Source organism: Geotrypetes seraphini, chromosome 3, assembly GCF_902459505.1.
Source record: "Geotrypetes seraphini chromosome 3, aGeoSer1.1, whole genome shotgun sequence".
NCBI classification, from domain to species: Eukaryota; Metazoa; Chordata; class Amphibia; order Gymnophiona; family Dermophiidae; genus Geotrypetes; species Geotrypetes seraphini.
The window spans coordinates 10,553,650-10,578,296 of NC_047086.1; the positions used below are offsets into that span (position 1 = coordinate 10,553,650).

General features: G+C 43.5%; 1 protein-coding gene across 2 annotated transcripts in view; it reads left to right on the plus strand.

Moving 5' to 3' along the window:
- Positions 1–24,647, plus strand: part of SEC63 (SEC63 homolog, protein translocation regulator) — a 171,936-nt gene that overhangs the window by 97,977 nt on the left and 49,312 nt on the right. For both annotated transcript variants that reach the window (XM_033937487.1, XM_033937485.1), the window contains 5 exons: positions 5,302–5,449; positions 11,334–11,416; positions 18,184–18,243; positions 18,881–19,051; positions 20,545–20,703. In XM_033937487.1, the coding sequence (XP_033793378.1) occupies positions 5,302–5,449; positions 11,334–11,416; positions 18,184–18,243; positions 18,881–19,051; positions 20,545–20,703 (621 nt within the window). The remainder of the gene's footprint in view (positions 1–5,301; positions 5,450–11,333; positions 11,417–18,183; positions 18,244–18,880; positions 19,052–20,544; positions 20,704–24,647) is intronic.

Genomic DNA, 24,647 nt, shown 5'->3' on the forward strand with positions numbered 1-24,647 from the left:
CCCAGTTTTTCCAATCTCTCAGCGTATGAAAGGTTTTCCATCCCTTTTATCAGACGTGTCGCTCTCCTCTGAACCCTCTCGAGTATCGCCATATCCTATACACTATTTACACACCTCCTAAGGAGATTGGCTATTTCAACTAAATATAATCTATTTACATGCATCCCTGAAAGTTCTAGTTTCCTCTGTCGACTTCATAATTTCAGTGGAAGTACTCTGAGAAAAGGACACTCTTTATCTCTTTCCTGAATTTTCCAGCGTCTTTTTCCAGCTTTAATTCCTTTGGAAGGGTATTCCACCATGTTGGGGCCATTACCGAGAACATTCTTGCCCTGGTGCTTTTGTATTTGATGTCTTTTGAAGGAGCAGATTTGTAGTAAGGACTCTTGGCTCAAACGCAGTGTGTGTAGGGGTTTATGGTTTTGTAGTCTGGTTGCTAGGTTGGTATTGATTGATTTTTGTTTTTCTGTACTTTTCTCCCAGGAGAGCTCTGAACGGTTTTACATGAATTTATGTATGTACTTAAGCATTTTCCCCTGTCTGTCCTGGCGGGCTCACAATCTATCTAATCTGCTTGGGGCAATGGGGAGATTAACTGACTTGCCCAGGGTCACAAGGAGCAGCGTGGGTTTGAACTCACAACACCAAGGTGCTGAGGCTGTAGCTTTAACCACTGCGCCACACACTCCCGTATTGCTGTTCTGAGAGGTGAAAAGTTTTGTACGTCAGCAATAAGATTTTGAATTTCACCCTGCTCTCAATTGGGAGCCAGTGTAACTCTTTTAGTAGCAGGATGGCCCTTGTCTGTCTCGATTTACCTAGCAAAAACCTAGATGTGGCATTTTGTTCTGTTTGGATCTGTCTGACCATATATTTCGGTAAACCCAACAGGTTTGCATTGCAATAGTTGGATTGAGTACAAGGGATATTACTACGTTGGACATTGCTTGATGGGAGAGGTAGGGTTTCAGTCCTCTAACCCAGTAGAGTTGCCATAAGCGTTTTTGACTATGCATTGGATCTATGTTGTCATGTCTAGGCTTGGGTCCAGCTATACACCTAGGTTTCTTACCCCATTCTTGGATGGTTCTATGGTATTGCCTTTTAGTGTTATTTGGAAGCCGGGGCTGTTTCCTCCCCATTTGTTTATGAGAAGTAGTTGTCTTGTCTTTGTTGGCTACTAGACGGTTTATTTGAAACCATCCAAAGATTTTCTCTAGGCCTGTCTTGATCATGTTTTTAGTTATGTTCTGTTTCTTCAGTGGTATGATCAATTGGATGACGTCTGCGTAAATGTAGCATTCGCACCCCAGTTTTCTGATGTATTTTCCCAGCGGTTGGTGGAAGATGTTGAACAGCATGGGTAATGTGGCAGATCCCTGTGGTACCTATATGACAGTTTCTTTCCAATTCTGGTATCCTCTTGCCATTCTACTCTTGTTAGTCTTTTAGATATAAGTGATTCTATCCATTCCATGGCTTTTCCTTGAGGCCTAGTTCTCTGCAACGTGATTTTAGCACTGTGTGTTGGACTAGGTCAAAAGCCGCTCAGAGTTCTAGGGACCCCAGCAGCACGTCTTCACCGTTTGTCTGGTTATAGCATTACGCCTTTGTGCATTACACTTAGTTTGTACATAGCTAAAGCACAATATGCTTGCTTGCTTGGCTTGATAGCACTATGTTATAATGTGGATGATGTGATTCTTCTGTGTCATGCCATAAAGGCCCAGACATTTCCAGCTCTTCATTCATAGTTCAGCTACTGGCTGAAATGTGGATGCAAGGCACAAGAAACATCCTTTTTGAAGAGAAAAAGATGAGGTAGATTGAGAGGTCACAGTGTAAGGCTACAAGGGAGCAGAAGTGTTTCTTCAGGGAACAGGATGGTAGATATCAAGTTTCAAGTTTATTAATTTTTAATATACCGACCATCAACTGGTATCTAGCCGGTTTACAATAAAATGATAAAATAAGAATAGGAGAAATGCTTATAAATAGTAATACTTATAAAAAAGAGGGGATGTGTACATGAAGGACATTTAACAGTAACAAACATGATGGTGAGGTTAGAACAGAGGGAAGGGGAGTAAGAGTACATTATTAGTGGAGAGAAAAAAAAAGGGTGAAAGAAAAAAGGGGGGAAACATTAGGGATGGGATCGCTTGTTAAAAGCGGTTAGCTAATTTGATGATGAAGGGTTCAGGAGCAATGAAATGCATCTTGAAATAGGAAAGTTTTTAGTTTTGTCTTGAATTTATTGATTAGTTTTTCATGACGAAGTTGGAATGGTAGAGTGTTCCATAAAGTTGGAGCGACTACAGAGAAATTAGATTTCCTGGTATAGAAGAATTCCTTGATTGAGGGGATGGATAGTAGATTCTGATCAGCGTTTCTGAGAGTCCGAGAAGAGCAAAAAGGGATAAGAAGTTTGTCAAGGAAAGGTGGTTGACGGGAAGATTTGATTTTGAAGACCAACATAAGCGTTTTGTAGGTTATACGGTGAGTGATGGGGAGTCAATGGGCTTCTTTCAGGAGAGGAGTGACATGATCATATTTCCCTAACTTAAAAATAAGTTTTATTGCCGTGTTTTGAATGAGTTGTAGGCGTCGTAGTTCCCATAGTAGAACCAAAAACACTAATGGAATTCAGGAAAGCATGGAAGAAGCCATTAAAAACTGCCTCCTCAATATACTTCTCCAGTCTAGTCTCTAGAATAAGCTCTGTTATTGTCTACTGTAACCTGTTCGTTGTCATGATTAGTCTGTTTTCAAACGATTGTCAATGTCTACTTGTAAACCATTCTGAGCTTCTGGGAGAATGGGATAGAAATCGAAATAAATAAATAAAGCATGGAGGATCCTTAATTACAAGAAACCAGAGATTGGCCCAGAAATGAACCTGGACAGGATGGTTGGGTCTTGGAGTTCTCTTTGTTTGACATGAAAGAGGAGTGGTTATGTAAAATGTAAGTTGTAATTAATTTGCAATGTATTTATAGACTTTTCCATTCACATTAAGTGCTATAACTGGTAGACATTAAACCATAATACTCTGAAGGGTCTGAGTAGCAAGAAAAAGGGAAGGGAAAAGGCTTACATTGGAAGTCTTTGGATGTTGTAAAATTAACATGTCTGTTAATTGAGAATAGCAAATATTGGATGGGGCTAAATAAAGGCTCTGTACCTGGTGTGTGAAATGTCAGTGGTGGAGAAATATTTTTAAAACTTGGGCACTGGCTATAAGACATGGATGTTATTAGGGCTGCAGATTTAGGAATTAAATAGGCTTTGGTGCATTTACTGCGCCATCATTTCTACCACAGATTTGAAAAAAGGGACCCTAAATATTTAACAAACATGAAAAAATGTAATTGCTGTTAACGCGATTATCTGGTCTCCTACTCATGTGCCAGGCCCACAGTTTCTCTGGGTTTGAATGTGGCTGAGGTGTTGCTGTCAGCGTGTGCCTGCTGCCATTGGCTCTGCCTGATCCAGAAACAGAAAGTGAATATAATTTCCTGTTTCTAGGTCAAACAGAGCTAGCGTTAGCATGCAGATTCTGCAGCCACTTTCAGACCCAAAGGAGGAAAAAATGCTGCATCGGGGTGGGGGTAGCAAGGAGGAGGAAGAGAGGTGCTGCATCGTGGGGGAGCAAGGAGGAGGAAGAGAGGTGCTGCATCAGGGTGGAGGTGGGAGAGCAAGAAGGAAGAAGAGAGGTGCTGCATCATAGAAACATAGAAAAAGACGGCAGATAAGGGCCACGGCCCATCTAGTCTGCCTACCCCAATGACCCTCCTCCCGGAGGAGAAAGAGAGGTGCTGCATTGGGGGAAGCAAGGAGGAGGAAGAGAGGTGCTGCTTTGGGGTGAGGGGGCAAAAACAGGAAAAGTGTGTATTCAGGACAAAGAGATAACGAGGAGCTGCATGCGGAGAGATAAAAGCATTGGAATTGGGGCAAGGAGAGAGGGTGCTATATTGAAGAGAGAGGGAGAAAGAAGTGTTGAACTCGTGGGGAAGACGACGACAAAGAGAGGGAAAGAAGCATGAGACTTGGGGCAAGGAGGGAGAGAAGTGGTGTATGGGAGAATGGAGAGGGAAAAAAGCACTGGAATTGGTAGGGCTAGAAGCAAGAGAGGTGCTGTATTGGAGGGTAAGGAGAGAGAGATAAGTGCTTAACTCTGGGGGGAGACAAGGGGGGAGAGATGCTAGGGAAGGGGTGGGAAGGGAAGAGAAATCTAGTGAGGAGATTGAGGAAGAAAAGAGGGAGGAAGAGAGATACTGGATGTGAGTGGAAAGAAAAGAAATGGGAGACACACTGGCCTGGAGACCAAAAGAGGAGAGACCAGGATGGAGCTGAGAGGGTGAGTACAGAGAAAAGAAATAGGGGACTAGGTCGTAGGTAAAAGATGAAAACTACAAATAAACAAGTGGTTTATGCTTGATTTGAGGAATTATTTGTGTTTGTATTTAAAAAAAACAAAACAAAACTCCACAACCTTACATATTAACAAAAAGAAAATATGACAATTTTTAATCTTCCTAATTATTATTATGACTTTCCTCCTTTCCACATTTTCATTTTTGGTTTTGTCTGTTTGGGGAAGTCCCATTGCCTCTCTCTCTCTCTCTCTCTCTCTCTCTCTCTCTCTCTCAGGATAGGGAGCAGTGCTGAGCTACAGCAGTTCTTGCCCTTTTCACTTGGATACTCCAGTACCAACAGCTGTAGTAGCATCACCTGGGCTGCCGACTGGCACCCAGTTGGGAATTTTCATAGGACTTTAGTAAATGATCCTATATCTAGATACAGAGGAAGCCAAGATCAGCTCTCCTGCTCCCTTTTGTGTCTTAAGGGAGAAGAGGTTGAAAGAGATTGGGGGGGGGGTAGCGCTGGCATCTTATCCTTGCTAAATAAAGCCTTGATTTCTTTTCTATAGTTTACTCCCAGATTCTTCTGCTCTTTACTACTGTTTGTAACCAGTCGCTGTCTATGCTGGTAGCCGGGTGTTTAGTTTTCATTGTCTTTGCACAGGAGAATCCTCTGTTTATCCCACACTTTTTTGAATTCTGTTACAATTTACTTTGTGCAGAAAAGACATTTTGGACTGAATTCTAGGTAAGTTTTTAGATTTTCTGGTATAGTTTTCCAAATTGAACTGTTGTGTGTATAAATTGTTATCCTCCACCACCAAACTCAACAACTGAAACAGTTTAAGATAACAATGAGAGAAGGCATTATGTTAAAAGAAATGGTAATGCAGGTAGTATCTAACATTTTTACATATTTTTCTGTTTTGGGGTCTAGTACAAGATTAAAAGCATTCAGGACTTGGTGAGTTTGAAGGAGTCTGATCGCCACAGTTTGCTTCACTTTCTGGAAGAGGAGAAGTATGAGGAAGTCATGGCTGTCCTGGGCAGTTTTCCTCATATCACCATGGAAATCAAACCACAGGGTAAATAGTAGATCCAATACCCAATCTACATGTTAACTCCATTGACTTCCTGACTGCCATTTCCTTGTGTAGTGAATGTAGCTTGATTAGTTCATAATAATTTATTTCTTGTATACCGCCCTGCCAATAGTTCTAGGCGCTTCACCAACAGTGTTAATAGAAAACATTTCAGTTAATAGTCACATGCACATTTCTATGGGCAAAATTATACATTCAGACATACAATAATTAATATCTCAATTAAATACAACATAGTTAAAAAGGAAAGGTTACAGGCACAACCTAATAAAAATCTTTTAAAAAGTTATAATAAAAATCATCATTCTTGTTTATGAAATAAATGTGTTTTTAATGATTTTCTAAATACAGGGTAAGAGTAAGCCTGAGCAATCAGTGGACTTATCCAAGAATTCACTTTCCCAGTCTGATATTCTAGAGTCCTATCAAAGAATGTTTTATAGCGACATGCCCTTGGGGTAAGGAAGATAGACATCCCTGAATTTCTGGTATGCTTTGTTGAAGTAAACAATTTCAAATATGATACTAAATAAGAGGGGAGTAGTCCAAAAAGAACCTTATAGCAAACACATCCAAATTTAAAAAGCACTCTGGGCCCCAAACGGTAACCAGTGTAATCTAGTATAATAAGGGCTTATGTGATCGTATTTTTTAAGACCAAAAATTAAACGAACTGCGGTATTCTGAACCAGTCGAAGTCTTAATAAAATCTTTTTCAGTAATCCTAAATAAACAATATTACAATAATCTAAAGTGGACAATACTGTAAACTGAATCAGTCGTCGAAATGATTCCATATCAAAATCTTCTTAATAGTCCTTCATTTCCACAATAGTGCATAACTTTTTGATTAAAAGGTCTTCAGAACCATGGACAGTTCTGTTTGGTTTGTTACCAGCTGAAGCTTGTGCAGTTCTCTAGGAGTTCAAAGTTTGGAATTTTAGGTGTTTTTTAAGGCAGCAGAGTGTTCTCCCAGGCTCAAAAAATATTTATTTTATTTGGTTATTTAGCCTGTCTTCCCAAATAGCCCAGATTGGGTTGCAGAAATAGATTTCACAATAAATCTAAAAACAAGAAATAATCTAAAACAAATTATCTAAACATAAAATATAAATCTAACAACTTATATCGTCCATCCAGACCGGCACAGAACGGATGGGTTTATGCCAATGTGGAGACTGAGACCCAATGACTTTTGGCATTAGTACAAGTGGGCTGTGCAGTCCCATCCACAATCAGTCTGTTCTTAGTCTCCAGCAGGTAGAGGTGGTAAGCCTATGCAGTCTTTCCCTTTGATAGTTAAGGCCTGTTGGATCTGGTTAGTGAACTTTTTATTCCTTTTTGCTGTCCAGACGGAGCTTGGGGGACCCTTTTGGGGGTCCATTCATCCTTGGAGGAGCCACACTTGACAGGTCAAGTTCCCCCCCCCCCCATCTCCTCAATTTTATTTCTTTAGAGGAGCCTCAGCTTTGTGCCTGGCCACCCTTTAGGCACAGACTACAGCTTTGAGAGCCTGTGGGATCTGCTCTCTTATCTTTTACAGCTGTGTGCTGTAGGAACATATATAAAAAAATAAGTCCTGAGGCAGCCGATTTAAAGGAAGCTTTGGTTTTCATTGCTTTTCTTCTTTTCTAACTGGCGATTTTTGTGCGTGGGTCTCCTGCATGTATGATATGAAAAGCAGAATAAGTGTGTTTTATGTGCACGCTGAGCGATGGATGTGGCTAGTGTTGAACGAAGTGTTCCAGCCTCTTTGAGGGGGAATCCGTGTCTGCTTCAGGTGCCAAGAGTGCAGAGTTCTCCTTCACGCATGCACTGTTCGTTGGAAGTGAGTGGCGGAGAAGTCCGTTCTTCTCTTAAAGCCCACTCAGGTTTCCTCAGCCGTTGACAGGGAAATAAGATTGCCCTTTCCGCTGAGAATTCTAGAGATTCCCTTCCCGCTGCAGTGGCGGCTGCCTGCGGTTCTGTTTTAGTGGCTGGGTCTAGTCAGATCTCGCTGCTTCTCTCGGGAGAAAATTTTTTGGCAGGCTTTTCTTTGGTTTTGGCAGGAAGCGCCGCCATTTTGCCTGTGGCCTCAGGTGACCTTCCTCCTGTTTTAGAGCGACAGATACAGGTCCTAGTTGTTCCTTCTGCACCTGCAGTGAGTTCGGTTATGCTGCTGGGGGTTTTTTACCCTGATTTTGTTTTGGCCACGCACAAGGCTTATTTCCTTTGGCTCCTTTGGAGAGCACGTTCTTTGGACCCGGCTTATTTGACGCAGCCGGTGGGTGCGTCACCTTTTTCCAGGCTGGTCATTGGGGCCTGAGGTCCCTGTGTGGGAGCCCTTGCATCCAGCTGTGCAATATCTTGATTGCATTAGTTTTCACATGGATATTATGCCTTTCCTGTCTCCTGACACTGTCTCTCTTTTGGATGTTGCTGATACCCTTGCCAGGACTCGAAGAGTCCAGATTTAGGTGAGGACACCACCTTCCGCAGACCCAGTTGACCTGACGGGGAAATCTCCGTTTCGCCTCGCGTCGGAGGTTTAAATCCTACTGCATCACAGGCAACAAGTCAGGACCCTCCATGCAGAACACGCTCCAACTCTACACATGAATCACTTCTGGCGCCTGTGTGGAGTTGGAGCGTGTTCTGCACGGAGCCTTGGAGATCCATTAGATAAACAAACAGATCATCAGCGAAAGCCGCCACCTTGAAACAAAAAGCATCTATGGTCACTCCCTTCACCTCAGGAGTCTGATGGATTGCACGCAGCAGCGGGGACAAGAGGTACCCCTGTCTCGTACTGTGGGAAATCTCAAATGGTAAAGACCTACAAACATTTTACCATAGGAAGCGCTGTCGGGGATGCATATAATGTCCGCAGCACCGAGACAAAATGCCCCACAAATCCATACGTGTTCAAGGTTGCATATAAAAATCACAACGCACCCTGTCGAATGCTTTTTCCGCATCTAAGCTGATAAGGAACAAAGGCATGCTATTGCGTGTACAGAATACCAAAGAGGCAAGAATTCGTCGGAGATTCTTCTCAACCGAGCAACCCTTGACAAACCCAACCTGGGCCTCATGAAGGAGCTCAGGGAGAACACAAGGCAAACGATTAGCCAAAACCTTGGCCAAGATATTCACCTCGCAATTGAGTAATGAAATTTGATGGTATGATTCCATTGTAGTGTGGTAACGCCCTGGCTTGGGAAGAACAATGATTTGGGCCACATTGAGATAGGCCGGCATGACCTCCGCATCCACCATCACATTAAACATGGCTGTAAGCGGCGAGACGATGTCCACCCTCATCAGCTTATAAAATTCCGCCCGAAAGCCATCAGGACCAGGTGCCTTCAAAGTAGGGCTTTGACGAATAACTAGGTCCACCTCCACTTCTGACAATGGGGTATTCAGCAAGGTCAAATGAGCATGAGTCAAGCAGGGTAAGTCCAAGGTGTTCAACTACATCTCCCCCGGGAGACCCTGCATCGAAAGCGCAGCGTACAACGCAGCATAATAGTTCTAAAATGCCCGACAAATGGCCTCATCATCCGTGATAGGCCTAGAATCTTGAGATGTGATGGATACAATTTTCTGCCTACTCTCCTGGTGAGAAATCAAATGAGCTAAAAGATGACCATGTTTGTTACCATATGCATAAAGTTGATATTGATAGTAAGCCAAACTTTTAGTCGCTCGCTGGTGGAGCCGCTCATTCAAAGTGACTTGCACATCCAGCAAGGCCTGGCGGTTAGTAACAGTGGGGCGGCGGCCACACTCGCGACGAAGAGCTACCAAATGCCGGGATAAACGAAAAATTTCCTGATCCCAACTTTTCCGAGCCTGTGTAACATAGCTAATAATATGACTTTGGAGAACCGCCTTAGCGGCTTCCCAGAATAGGACCGGGTCATCCTTATGTTGTTCATCATGAGAGTAATAGTCCTTCCAGCAAGCCGACAAAGAATCATAAAACTTAGGATCGTGTCCGAGCCAAAGAGGATACATCCACTGACAGTTGCGCAATGGTTGACCAGGAGGAACCCACTCTAACCACACCCAAGCATGATCAGAGATAGCATAGGGACCGCTCTCCGCCTGCACGACCTGAGAAAAGATGGCCCGCAAGATTAACAGATAGTCAGTACGGGACTATGTAGAATGGGCACGAGACATATGAAAAGTCCTTCTCAGACAGGTGCAAAATCTGCCAGACATCTTCAAGCTCCAAGAACTGACAAAACGATGGGAGCCCCTTACTGTCCTGAGCATGACAGTTAGGAACCGCGGTGGAACGATCCAAGGAAGAATCCCAGACTGTATTAAAGTCCCGTCCCCCCCCCCCCAATATCGGAAGACGAAGATGGGGGTGAAAGAATCGCCTGTAAACGCTGATAAAATTTACGGTTATAAGAGTTTGGAGCATAAATACTGCTCTTCAGCAGTGTCACTCACAAACATATTGAAATGGGATCGGCCCCAGCATCGAACCCTGAGGGGACTCCACTACTCACCTTTCCTTCCTCCGAGCGACTTCCATTAACCACCACCCTCTGGCGTCTGTCCGACAGCCAGTTTCTAACCCAATTCACCACTTTGGGTCCTAACTTCAGCCCTTCAAGTTTGTTCAAGAGCCTCCTACGAAGAACCGTATCAAAGGCTTTGCTGAAATCTAAGTAAATTAGATCTAGCATATGTCCTCAATCCAGATCTCTGGTCACCCAATCAAAAAATTCAATCAGGTTCGTTTGGCATGATTTACCTTTTGTAAAGCCATGTTGCCTCGGATCCTGTAACCCATTAGATTCAAGGAGTACACTATCCTTTCTTTCAACAACACTTCCATTATTTTTCCAACAACCGAAGTGAGGCTTACCGGCCTGTAGTTTCCCGCCTCATCCCTGTGACCACTTTTGTGAATAGGGACCATCGGCTCTTCTCTAGTCCCCAGGGACCACTTCCGTCTCCATAGATTTGTTGAACAAGTCTTTAATAGGACCCGCCAGAACCACAGTCTCTGTCTCTACCACCTTTTCCGGGAGACTGTTCCACGCATCTACCACCCTTTCTGTAAAAAATCATTTCCTTAGGTTACTCCTGAGCCTATCACCTCTTAACTTCATCCTATGCCCTCTCATTCCAGAACTTTCTTTCAAATGAAAGACTCAACTCATGCGCATTTACATCACGTAGGTATTTAAATGTGTCTTATCATATCTCCCCTCTCCCGCCTTTCCTCCAAAGTATACAGATTGCTGCAATTAGTCCCAACTCGTATGTTAGATTTCATACTGTGCTTAGGAATTGTTCTACTGCTGTAAGGAGTCTGTGCCTATATTGTTACAATTGTCTTATCAATCGTCTTGTTCCTGTAATGAATCCCAACTCATGTTTGATTCCTAATACTTTGTATAGAAATTGTAGGAAGACTGTGCTCATATCATTAAAATTGCCATGTCTTCATTTAAAGCCCTTACTCCAGCTATCTTATCGCTAACCTATATTATGTATGCAAATTTGTAACCTTTGTGCTCTTTTGGGAGGATAGGCTAGAAAATTGAATAAATAAATGGCAGCACAACCACAGCTATTTGGTGGTTGGGAGGGAAGAGTTAAAAAGCAAGAAAGTGGCTAATGAACAGTGCCCCACTTTTCTTACAATGTGCAAAACTATAAGAAGCAACTTATAACCAAGCCTAAACACTGGCACGTTTCTGATCTGAAGACTCCACTTCACCCTCTAGAGCTGTTTTAACAAACTGATCTTGTAAGATATGGTTTTTTCCCACATTTTCTCCATTACATTTCATATTTGCTGTCTTTATTATGAATGTGAGGGAGCTTTCATTGATTTCATCTTCTCTCCTTTTAGTGCTAGATGATGAAGACAGCAATAACATAACAGTGGGATCCCTTGTCACAGTCCTTGTCACACTCACAAGACAGACAATGGCAGTAAGTATCTCAGATAGTCTCTGGGTGGGGCGTCGGTGTCGGTGAGAAGGAAAGAGAAATTGCACTAATTTTATTTTGAAAAAATGTGCATAAAATGTCATTTTTCCATGTTTTAGCACCTCTCAAAGCCTTTAATTGGCTTGAATATAAACATCTAAATTTATAAACCTCTAGGATTAGATGTCCCAGTTATAATAAGCTACACAAAAAAGACAAAAAAACCCTCTACAAACAATTATCAAAAGATGAACATCCAAAGAAGTTGTAATAAATCCCAATAACAGTAGAAATATAGAGTATTACATTACATTACATTACATTACGGATTTCTATTCCGCCATTACCTTGCGGTTCAAGGCGGATTACAAAAGGTTAATTTAAAAAGAACAGAACAGAGTTACAATGAGTATGATGGCAGAAAAGGGCCGTCGGCCCAACAAGTCTGCCCACTCAAAGAACCCTCCCTCTAAAAGAACCCTCCCCCTAAGCATTTCCCCGGAGCAAACCCACATGTTTATCCCATCGTCCCTTGAAGTCGAGCACGTTACTGGCCTCAACTACCTGACGTGGAAGACCATTCCAATGATCAACCACCCTTTTTGGTGAAGAAGTACTTCCTGATGTCGCCATGAAGTCTCCCACCCTTGAGTTTGAGCGGATGCCCTCTTGTTGCTGTAGGGAAAAAGATATCTTCTTCCACCTCATTACGACCTGTAAGATATTTGAATGTTTATCAAGTCTCCCCTCTCTCTGTGTTCTTCGAGAGAATATAACTGCAGCCTGCTTAGATGTTCTTTATATGGGAGATCCTTGAGTCCTGAGACCATCTTACTGGCCATTCGCTGAACCGATTCTATTCTCTTCACATCCTTTTGATAATGTGGCCTCCAAAACTAAACACAGTACTCCAGATGGACCTGTTCAACTGCATTATAACTTCAGGCTTTCGGCTGACAAAACTTCTTCGGATGCAACTCAGCATTTGTCTAGCCTTGGCTGAAGCTCTCTCCACTTGATTGGCAGTTTTCATTTCTTCACTAATGATTACACCCAGGTCCTGTTCTGCGACAGTTCTTGTTAAGTTTTCACCATTCAGGGTGTATGTTCTGCTGGGGTTACTGTTACCAAGGTGCATAACCTTACACTTTTTGGCATTAAAACTCAGTTGCCAAGTATTAGACCATTTCTAAAAAAATGAACAATGCCATTTATTTACAAAGAATAATTATATATCCTGGATGTAAATATTCAAAAAGAGGGAAAAAGACCCCAGACACCCTTCAAATCATATCAAGCAGCCAAAACTGATCAATTAAATGGATTATCCTTGTAATCATCAGTCATAAAAAAAACTTCTTCCCATATTGTAAAATAGCTAGACATAATTATTTCTCAGAATCAAAAAATGAAACTTAGCTTTTGGTTGGAGAGTCATGATTCCAAAGGGGCCCGTTTCACCTGAAGCTTCTTCAGGGAATCAATAAAAACAATTACAAACAGACTGGTATCACAATCAGCTCTTCTCCCAACACCAACCAAATGATGTATCTATTGTAGCGACATAGTTCAGACTTTCTACTATATCCTGTCAACAATTCAACCATTCGGGGCTCCTCTTCTACCTACCTTTCTTCCAATTTCCCCACCCATCATTACTACCATATATAAAACAACATTGAATGATTTATTCACAAACAAAACACAGACAGACCTTCACTAAATGCAGAACAATTGATGACAAATTGGAAATAGAAATGTGAATACCAAAACTGAACTGGAAATTCCAAAACATCAAACTCGGCAAGTACTTCATTTTGTTCTCAACACAATCAATGTCATCCCCATGAGAGGGGGCTGGACTTCCCACTTTGAGCTTAAGCCTCTTCAAAATGAACATCTCCCTTGTGTAGCAGGTGGGGATCCCAAAGCATCACTAGCTCATGACCACCTCCACTCCTCTTCAGGTTCAGGTCGAGCAACCAGAGCTTTCCTACTCATAGCAGTATTTCAGAGCTACTGCATGACAGCAGTGGTAGCTTGAGGATACGGCCACTAGCTGCACAGCTTGGAGACTTCGGTTGCCAGATTGGAGGAAAAGGTCTTCAGTTGGCAGGGCTTGGGGATACCCACCAGCTCAAGTATTTATATTTTGCATTCAGGTGGGGAGAGAAGTTGGTGCTTGTTCACTTATTTTGGGCTCCATCCCCCCCTACCAAATACACTACTGAATACAATACAAATATATTTGTGATGTACATATCCCAAAGCTAACATATTCTATTTAATAAATTTTAAATAAAACACTTTTTTCTACCTCGTTTGGACAGCATATTTTGTTTTTCCATCATCTTGGTCCCAGATTCTCTTTCTGCTTTTATCTTCTCTTTCCAGTGTCTGCTGTCCATTTTTTTCTCCTCTTCTCTCTTCTTCCATTCCCTCACTTTGCCCGACTCCAACATATTGATTTTTTTTCCCCCCTTTCAGCTTTCCTCCCTTTTTTTCTGCTTCTGTCCACTCAAATCTTGCCCTCTTTCTCACCCCCTCTTGTTAAATTTACAGCTCTGTTTTCCATCTCCTCTCAGTCCCTAGCTCTCCCATTTCCCATCTCATTCCTTTTCCATTCTCCTATTTCCTTATATCGACTCTCCATTACTACATTTCTACCACTGTACTCACTGTTCTCTTACTCATCTTCTTTGTCATCCCCCTCTTCCATATGGCTCACCACTTGCAGAATCCCTCCCCCTCTCTCCATTCTTGTCAACCCATATCTTCGTCCTTTTCTCTCCATCCCCATGCATTTTCTTATCCGCATATCTTCCCTCCTGCCCCATGGGTCCATCTCTCCTCATTGTCCATGGTCCCAACATTTCTTCCTCTATTTTCTGTTGTTCTTCTTCCCTCCATCCTTGATGCTGAACAATGGGGTGGAAGGAAAAGAGACACTGCATCTCTCTCTCCCTTCCACCCCCAGATCTAACATTTCTCCCTCATAACCTTCCTTCCATCCCCAGATCCAACTTTTCTCTCTTTCTCTTCCAATCTTCCTTCTTTCCTTCCCTCCCTGCCAGGTCTACCATCTCTCCCTTCCTCTGCACCAACAGCAGGTCCACTATCTTTCCCTTTCTCTTCCCATCTGTCCTCCCTTCAAGTATCTCCCCCTTCCCTCACAACACCCAATGTCCAACTTCCTTTCTCTTCTCTCCCTCCAGACCATTGCCTACCATCTCTCACTCTCCTGTTTCCAGCCCCATAAATTCTTCCCCTACACCCATTCTAGCACTTTTCTGACCCCACTCATTCTACATAGAAAACTTCAGCAAGGCCAGGGGGCTTCTTCGGCCCGGTATGTCCTCTCTCTTCTATCTGTCCCGTTCTAACATTGCCCTCAACTTTGTCTTCTTGCCGACAACATACAAACATTTTGGTTGCAGGGAACCGTCAGCCATGGTAGCGACTGTGAAGCTTTGCCTGTGGCCTCCTTCCATGCTTTCCTTCGGCTGCGTTCCATCCTCAACGACGCAACTTCCTGTTTCTCACCTGGGTGGCTGAAGGAAAGCCAGCAAAGCTTCACAGTCGCTACCGCAGTCGACAGTCCCCTGCAACAAAAAATGTTTGGAGTTTTTTGGCACAAAAAAAAGACAAAGGTGAGGGCAATGTCGGAACAGGGCAGATAACAAGGGGGAAAACATGCCGGCCCATGGGGTCAGTTGAAGGGAGGGAGGGAGATTGACAGGGGAAGAGATGCCAGCCCTGGTCACGCAAGGTCCCAAAAATATTGGGGGTGCTTGGGCTCCCAAAGAGCTGACACCTATGCTTCAGGGGAGTCCCCATGGGGCTGTTTTTGATTCGGTTTTGCTGATGGGGCCTATCTTGGATTTTAAATGATCCTTTTTTAAGCCTCTATCTGCCTCTAAACCACTTGATTCTATTTAAAATCGATGGAGATGGACCCCCTCCGGCCTTCCTACCAGTTATCATGCCAGGGTTGTGCTGGATGGCCAACCGAAGAATGTCCATGTCCCACTATGTTACTATGATTGTTTATGGGGAATATGATGGTCTACAAAATCCTAAATGGTATAAAATGGGTAAAAATGAATCATCATTTTGAAAGAGAAGAAAAAGGTGCAGAGACTAGGAGACACTTAAGGGAAGATTCTCAAAACTTTAATGTGGTCGCAAAACCGGTTCCAGCTGGTTTAGCGTGCATGTATTTTAGCAGCGGATTATCACAAGGGCTTCTCATGGTCTTTTCCAAGCTTCCTAGCAGGTTCCGACTCTGCCAGCGAGGTCATTAATATTTAAATGAGCACTTTGGGCAATTCCCTATTATTGCTGAGTGGTTCCCTAATCTCACTGTCTTACATTTGTGAGCAAAATTTTCCAGCAGGTCTGAACTGTTCTAGCCTTATTTTCTGGTCAGTGCCTGAGCGCTGATTGACTCGGGCATTGACAGCAAAGTAAGACTTTGGAGACCGTATCTGGCGAAGGACGTAAGAAGACTTGAAGCGGTCCAGAGGAGGGCGACGAAAATGATAGGAGGCTTGCGCCAGAAGACGTATGAGGAGAGACTGGAAGCCCTGAATATGTATACCCTAGAGGAAAGGAGAGACAAGGGAGATATGATTCAGACATTCAAATACTTGAAGGGTGTTAACGTAGAACAAAATCTTTTCCAGAGAAAGGAAAATGGTAAAACCAGAGGACATAATTTGAGGTTGAGGGGTGGTTGATTCAAAGGCAATGTTAGGAAATTCTACTTTACGGAGAGGGTAGTGGATGCCTGGAATGCGCTCCCGAGAGAGGTGGTAGAGAGGAAAACAGTGACTGAGTTCAAAGAAGCATGAGATGAACACAGAAGATTTAGAATCAGAAAATAATATTAAATATTGAACTAAGGCCAGTACTGGGCAGACTTGCACGGTCTGTGTCTGTATATGGCCGTTTGGTGGAGGATGAGCTGGGGAGGGCTTCGGTGGCTGGGAGGGTGTAGATGGGCTGGAGTAGGTTTTAACAGAGATTTCGGCAGTTGGAACCCAAGCACAGTACAGGGTAAAGCTTTGGATTCTTGCCCAGAAATAGTTAAGAAGAAAAATTTTAAAAATTTAAATTGAATCAGGTTGGGCAGACTGGATGGACCATTCGAGTTTTTATCTGCCGTCATCTACTATGTTAAGTCTGTTCCCATACGCCTTATGACGAAGAGCACACACCATTTTAGTATCCAGCTCAGACCTCAAGCACTCCCCCCCCCCACCCCTTCTCCCGCCAGCAGCAGGAGGGATGCTCACTCCCTCCCTTTGCTAAGCACACACACACATTCAGGCAACACCACACTCATTTCTTATGTTTTAGTCCTCTGGCTCCCACTGCATTTCATTATCTCCCAGCAAGCTTATAGTATCGTATTCCCCCTCACTCATGCACACGTCACACTCTGGCTGAATATCACTTTCCCCAAAGCAAAACAACAAGAAATCCAACAGGACTTTAGTGAAAGGCGAACACCAAAAATAAGGAAAAGACTGCAGAATGGAATGTACAAGATACAGGAGTCTTTATTTAAAAACCATACAAAATTGTAATCGGCAAGTAAACAACTTCCCCCCCCCCACGGCAGTGAGGAATACCCACTCCATCCCACCGCAAAGCAACTCTCCCGACACTGCCCTCCCCTCCCCCCTCGGGCAGCAAGAGGAATGCCCACTCCCTCTTGCCGCCGCTGCCATACCTCTGATGCCCCCCTTGTTTACAAAGGTTGGTCGGAGGGATGAGTCCTATCTCCAGCCAGCAGGCCGCCTCTTCAAAATGGCGGGCCTTACTGGTGCATCCTGGGAGGGGCCTTAATCAACCATGGCCAATAAGAACCTTAGGCCCCTCCCTGGCGCATCCTAGGATGCACTGGAATGGGGAAGGACCACTATTTTGAAGAGGTGGGCCTGCTGGCTGGAGGTAGGAGGAAGCCTTTGTAAATAAGGTGGGCTGGCAAGGGTATTGTGGCGGGAGGGAGTGAGCATCCCTCCCGCTGCCGGGGGGGGGAGGGTGTTGGGGAGGGTTTGCTTGACAGCAGTGGTGAGAGGGTGTGGGTATCCCTCCTGCCAATCTTTGATTTGGGGTCTTTTTAAAATTTATTTATCTATTTTTTATTTGTGCGTTTATTCTGCGTATGTGCTGATCGCTATCACCAGCGATCGACACATGCAAATTTAGCGACCTTCCACAACTCTGTGAACCTCATTGCATTTGCGGTTTTTAAAGAATGACTCGCCTTTTTTAAATTGTTACCGTAGCAGCCATGACAGTGGCCCGACAGATTTTACTGCAAACATTTGAGAATCTTCCTCTCAATCGTTACATGGTAATAATTTTAAAATGAATAGGAGGAAATATAAGTAAGCTTCAGAACTCAATACGAGAAAATATGGCGACAGCTGGGTTTAAAAAAGGGTTGGAGAAGTTTCTATAATCAGCTATTGAGATAGATATGAAGAAAGCCACTAGTTATCTCTGGGAGGTCGGCAGCATGAAATCTTGTTACTCTTTGGGATTCTGCCATCTACTTGTGACCATCGGTCTTCCCCAGTATGCCTATTCTTAGATTTTTTAAGCTATAGCTCAAGGCCTATCAAACTGGTCCCAGTTATTCACACTATATCATCAGAAGCCTTGTGGAAAGACTCGGATGAATTTAAAAATTATTGGAAGCATATCAAATGTTATACAACTGACAACATCCTCCTCTGTTTTGTTTTTTTTACTGTCAGAACATGTTTGAAAAAGAACAGTCCACCTGTGCTGCAGAAGAGCAGCCTGCAGAGGAAGGGGTAAGTTAAGAGTTACATTTTTCTGTCGCTTCTGTTTTCTAATAGTAGAAATGTTTCTTCTAGTTTGCCTCTGCTGAGCACGTGTCCATTGTTTTTGAAATCCTTTTCCAGCGCAGCATTATGCAGAAAGGGAGGCACAAGTTATAACCAAGGGTGGCATCCTGGGGGAGGTAGGCTGAAGCAGTTGTAGCCATCTCCTATCCAGGAGACCTGAAGAGTGGTAATCTGCTCCGGAGCATTGTGGAGACTCAGTATTTGTCACTGCTTCCCCCCCCCCCAGGCAGATAGGGGAAGAAACAATCTGTTCAGCATTTTCAGGACCCAAATTACCAAACTGCTGCAAGTTTATTAGGTTTTTATATACCACCTATCAAGGTTATCTGAGCGGTTTTTTACACTCAAGTACTCAAGCATTTTTCCTATCTGTCCCGGTGGGCTCACAATCTATCTAACGTACCTGGGACTATGGAGGACTGAATGACTTGCCCAGAGTCGCAAGGAGCAGCGGGGGATTTGAACCCACATCCCCAGGGTGCTGAGGCTGTAGCTCTAACCACTGCGCCACACACAGTTTGCTTTATGTGATGACCTTTGTATGTATGACACTTCAGTTCTTTCTCCTCTGGGTTTGTTACAGCAGGGAGATGTCAACAAGATAAAAAACAAAGGCTGGCAGCAGAAGGGCAAAGGAGCCAAGAAAGCTTCTAAGTCCAAGAAAAAGAAACCTGTGAAGAAGAAAGCGGCTGCCCTGCCCTTACCACAGCCGAAGCAGCCAAAGCAGAAGCAGGCCAATGGGGTGCTGGGGAATGTAGGTATCCCTCTTCAGCAATCCAGTGCACTGTGCCTGGGGATGTGACAGCTTCTTTGTACATGGCAGGTGTATTCACCTGGGAGCTGGCTGGCTTTGGAGACTGACGTAGTTAAGCTCTGGTAAAAGCAGTTCACGTAGGTCTATTTTAGAAAAGGTTTGCATAAATCCTGAGCAGAAAAGTCTCTATAAACATTAAGAGACCTGGGGAAAACCACTACTTATGGTACAAAAACAATTCATGTGCTAATTATTCCAATAAATTCCTTTGCAGAGATCCTCAAATTCCAAAGCTAGTAAGGAAATGTAGTGAGTGTCTTCTCAGATGTCTCGACCATTATGTCCAAGTACAACTTTTGACACTCTTCCATAAGAGGCTTATAAATAGACTGAGCAGTCTAGGGGGTAGGGTCAGCCCTCAGGTATTAGTGCTGGATTAGAGTTCAATGCTTTCATGAATGCTATTGCAGTTTATGGTCATATTCAATCTGTTGGCCAGTTAAACAAGCAGATACAGTTAGAGATGAAAGGTTGTCTTAACTTTATCCACCAAGTTAACCGTTGTGTACCGGTCTCAATATCAGCTAGTACCCGACTTCTCTGGGTTGTCACACTAACCCGGAGGCCGGACTTGCCCAGCATTGAATATCTGGGGTTAATTCAACCCACAGCTGGGAGTGGCCTATAAGTTGCTTACTGCCATGTGCTAAATAAATATCGGGTTCTTGATTTCTATATCCTCTGCTGTAAAAGGGTTTCCTTAACTTCCTTTTGAGTCTCCCTCCTGTAGGTTTCATTTGATGGATGACTGTCCTTGAGTTTTTCATTCTCTTAAGAACCAAGGATGTACAAGCCAAACATTTTCGTTTTTAGTTTCCCATGTCTGACTATTTTTGTGTTAAGTTTCTTTAAACTTTTTATTTTTTTAGTTTTTTAGGCAATGTCATTTGCATACATTAGGGTTTGTACTTTGTGCTATGATGGCATGAGGTGGAATGTAAAAAAAATTGTTTTGTTTTGTTTTTTTCAAACGAATGCACATTCCTAATGAAAACTGTGACCTGAATTCCATTGGATATATAAATGTGTTTCTTTAGCACCTCTCCAGGTAATAGCTCACCCTGACCAGCAGGAGGAGACTGAGACCAAACTTTGGTTGTAGTATTAATTTCCGTAGCTCCCTCTATCATACCAGTCTTTGCTCAGTCTCTCAGCAGGTGAAGGTGAGCTGTGCCAGTCTCCCCTTAATTAGGCCCTGGTTTTAATGTTCACCTTTTTCTATATGCTTCATTTTTTTGGTTAGCTCTTCCACATACTTCACAGTGGGCATTTGGAGTCTCTCTTCTGCAAATTGTTAATATGCCTGATAGGTGCCTTGTGAACTCATCTTCAGAACATCACTTGATCGCATTGTACCGAAGCTCGATTGATTGAAAGGCTTTATCTTGTGCAATCTGGATATGTTAAATTCTTTTTATTTGCTTTTCACATAGGAAGTTGTAGCAAAGGAGGAAGAGGAAGAAGCTTCTGACAAGGGCAGTGATTCTGAAGAAGAGGACATGATCAGGGACTCGCAGAGTGACAAGGATGATGGTAGCGACAGGGACTCCGACCGAGAACCAGATGAGAAACATGGCAAGGATGATGAGGCTGTAAGCTGGGGTGGAGGCGGTTGCAGCTCTAACTACAACCACCTTCAGAGTTGTTTGTCTTAGTCTTCATTGTGTGGGACATGAATTACAAGTAACAAATCATTGGGCAGCATGCATAGGTCTGTTTGAAACGCCTTTAGATCCACCAGCTTCTAAATTTAACTAAAAGCACTAAGAACAGGATTCACAATGTTTTTTTTAATATCTAGCAGCATTGGTATGACATGACACCAGGGTGGATGCTGTGCAGGTACAGTTAAGGCTTGCTTGAAACTACTCTGTGGGGTAGTTTCATAACGAGGAATGTGTCAAAGAGCCCCAAATACCCCTAAACAATGGCTAACAGCAATTAGGATATCCATCAAAGATTTTTTTAATGCTTCCTAGTTGTAAAACAAGCGCAACTTTGATTACTCCAGTTAACCCCCTTACTCTTTATATTAGATATTCAGCCCCCAAAGTTATTCAGTAGCACTGTTTCATGGCACCGACCTTGTAGGGGTGGAGATCTCTCACTATGTTTTAAAGTATTCCAAACAATGCCAAAATTACCATTAAATATGTTGCCAAACATTGTGTTTAAGCTCCTGAAGTATTTTTTTTTTTTAAATGAAGCCAATAGGTCCTGTTCATAATTCTTCAAGGACTGACAATAAGAGTAGGAAAATTGGCACAACATTCCAAAATTAACCTGATCAGGAGGCGAGCAAGTTTCAAAATCCTCTGGGAAAAGGGGTAAAAATGTCTCGGACATTTTCACAAAAATGTCACTAAGCCACAGCACACATGCCTCTGCCAACTACAGTTTATGTATTAATTGTGTGCTGACGACTTATGTCATGTGGTCACCTCTGTTCACTGCTACTACTATTGTTAATCATAAACAGCTCTACACATCTTATGCAAGTACTTTCTAATCTAATCTAATCGAATCCTTAGGTTTGTATACCGCATCATCTGTCCCTAGTAAGCTAACGACCTAAGGGTATTTTTTGGGGTGACTTGCCCAGTGGGAATTGAACCCAATTCTCCAGGATCTCAGTCCTCTGCATCGTTAGGCTACTCCTCCATTCCACTGCGACTGCATAGTTCCTAGGGACTAACAGGGGCTTCACTGAGTATCTACAACCAAACACATACATGAACTAAGAATTTAGGTATCTAAAGTTGGAGTGAGTCAAGAAGAGATGAAAATAATCACATCTAATGATTTTTGTACATCATTTTGGAATTGTTTGGGATGCTTTGAGAACTGACCCCTCTGCGTTTTACAGTATAATCTCATAACGGACTCACTTATAACGGAATATTGTTTATAGCGGACAAGGTCCACTGGTCCCAGCCGTGCGCCTTTATGAACATGCAGAAAATCCCTGCATATAATGGACTTTCAGATATAACAGACAACCAATTTGGTCCCCAGAGCCGCTTTTAGCTGTAGTTTTGTTCGGCTATAACGGACATGCAGGCTCTGCCCACAAGGCGCGTGGTGTACCAGTGAAATAGTATCAAAATGCAGCTAGAAGAAAATGACAGATTGGTTTTCTTTCCGTACAGTACGACATAATGCATTAGAACATCTTTTAGGGTCCTGGTTTTGTAATCGTTTCGTGCCAGACCAATGTTTTGCTGAGTTTTGTTATTATTTGTGCAGTGACTGTTGTTCATTGATTGTACGTTGTTTCAAGTTGACCTAAATTTTTTTAAAAAAATGCAACTCTGAATACAACGGACTGTTTTTCCAGGTCTCTTGAAGTCCGTTATAATGAGATTATACTGTATAGCGTGACAAAAATGAGTTGTCAAAATGTCAGGCACTAAATGTGAATTTTGTGATGAGATCTGAGCACCTAAATTTCATTATACTGTAGAATATTAGCATAAGGTGGCATTTATGGGCCAACATAGTAGATGACAGCAGATAAAGACCCGAATGGTCCGCCCATCCAGTCTGCCCAACCTGATTTAATTTTTTTTAGAAATTTTTTCTTCTTAGCTATTTTAGGGCCAGAACCCAAAGCTCTGCCCGCTACTGTTCTTAGGTTCCAACTACCGAAGTCTCCGTCAAAGCTCACTCCAGCCCATCTACACCCTCCCAGCCATTGAAGCCCTCCCCAGCCCATCCTCAACCAAACGGCCATATACAGACACAGACCGTGCAAATCTGCCCAGTACTGGCCTTAGTTCAATATTTAATACTAGTCTTTAAGCCCGTTACATTAACGGGTGCAAGAGTAGATGTCTGTCTGTCTGGGTTTTTTTTCTTTGTCTCTCTCCTTGCACGCTGCCTGTCTGTCTGTCATTTTTTCTGTCTGTGTCTCTCCCTATGTCCTTAGTGCCCTCAGTGCCTCCTTCCCATGTCCTTAGTGCCCATTCCTATGTCCTTAGTGCCCCTAGTTCCTCCTTCCCGTGTCCTTAATGCCCCCAGTTCCTCTGTACTGTGTCCTTAGTGTTCCCAGTGCCTCCTTCCCGTGTCCTTAGTGCCCCCAGTGCCTCTGTCCTCTGTCCACTGCTTAAAACCAGTGCATTCTATATCCTTAGTGCCCCTTTCTATGTCCCCATCATTATCTTCTTGACTTTGTCCCACCCCCACCCCCCGAATCCTGCCTGCCTGCCTCCCATCCCCCTGATCAGCATGTTTTAATTTAACCCCCCCCACCCCCCCGATGCCTGCCTGCCTCCCATCCCCCTGAGCAGCGTGTTTTAATTTAAACCCCCCGACCCCACCCCCGATGCCAGCCTGAGCAGCATGTTTCAATTTAACCCCTCCCCTCCCCCCCAATGCCAGCCAGCTTGCCTGCCTCCCATCCCCTTAAACCTCCCCCATGCGCCGACCCTACCCGGCACACCTGAAACCCCCGTTGACCCTCTCCCAGCTGACCCTCCTACTGCTAGATGGCTGACAAACCTCCCAGTTCCAGCAGCGTCCGAGGCATAGTAAACGCGCTGCTTCACGGTCTTTTACTGGCCTAATTTCCTCTGCCGTGTCTGTGATGTCATCGAGGATGCAGCAGAGGAAATCAGGCCAGTAGAAGGAAGCGAAGCAGCGTGTTTACTGTGCCTCGGACGCTGCTGGAGCCGGGAGGTTTGTGTTTGTCTCGCGGTGGGTCGGCTGGGAGCGTCAAAGGGGGTTTCTGGTGTGCCGGGTAAGGTCGGCGGCGGCGAGGGGTGGGGGGTAGTTGTGACGTGTTACCTGCTGCCGGTCCTTAGACGCGCGCATGCGTACTCTTACCTGCCACAGCCCGACGGATCAGGGAACACGGGGTAAGAGTGCGCATGCGCGCTTAGCATTTTATTATATAGGATTATTTTCTGATTCTAGATCTTCTGTGTTCATTTTACCATGCTCATGGCGGGCACAAAAGGGCATACCCTAAATACTGCACTTTGACCCAATTTTATGATGTCCATCTCATTTTGAGACACCTATGTAAATGCCCCCTTGATTTTGTGCACTGTGCAAGTTTCAAAAATTGAATACACCTTAGTGCCCAACTATCCCCGTTAGCACTAGTATTCTACAGCGGTGTTCTTCAACCTTTTGACACCTATGGACCGGCGGAAATAAAATAATTATTTTGTGGACTGGCAGTTGAAGAACACTGGGCTAAGTCGTGGGCCAGACCCCGCCCATCTCCACCCAATCTCTGCCCCAGACTCCTCGCCCATAATAGTACTAATTATAGCACCATTTTTTCCATTCATTTTTAATATATATACACACACAATATAATTGTATTATCATGGTTAACCACAAAATTAAAGCACACTGTATGCTTCTCAACATTCATTGCTACCAGAACACAGATAACCCCATGCAAATGCGGGACCAAAAACTAAAAGTACTAATATTTACAAACAAACCCAAAGATGCAAGACTCTGCAAGCAGTACAACCCCAGAGAAAAAGAAACAAATGCATTTCTTCCTGAACAGAAAGCAGAT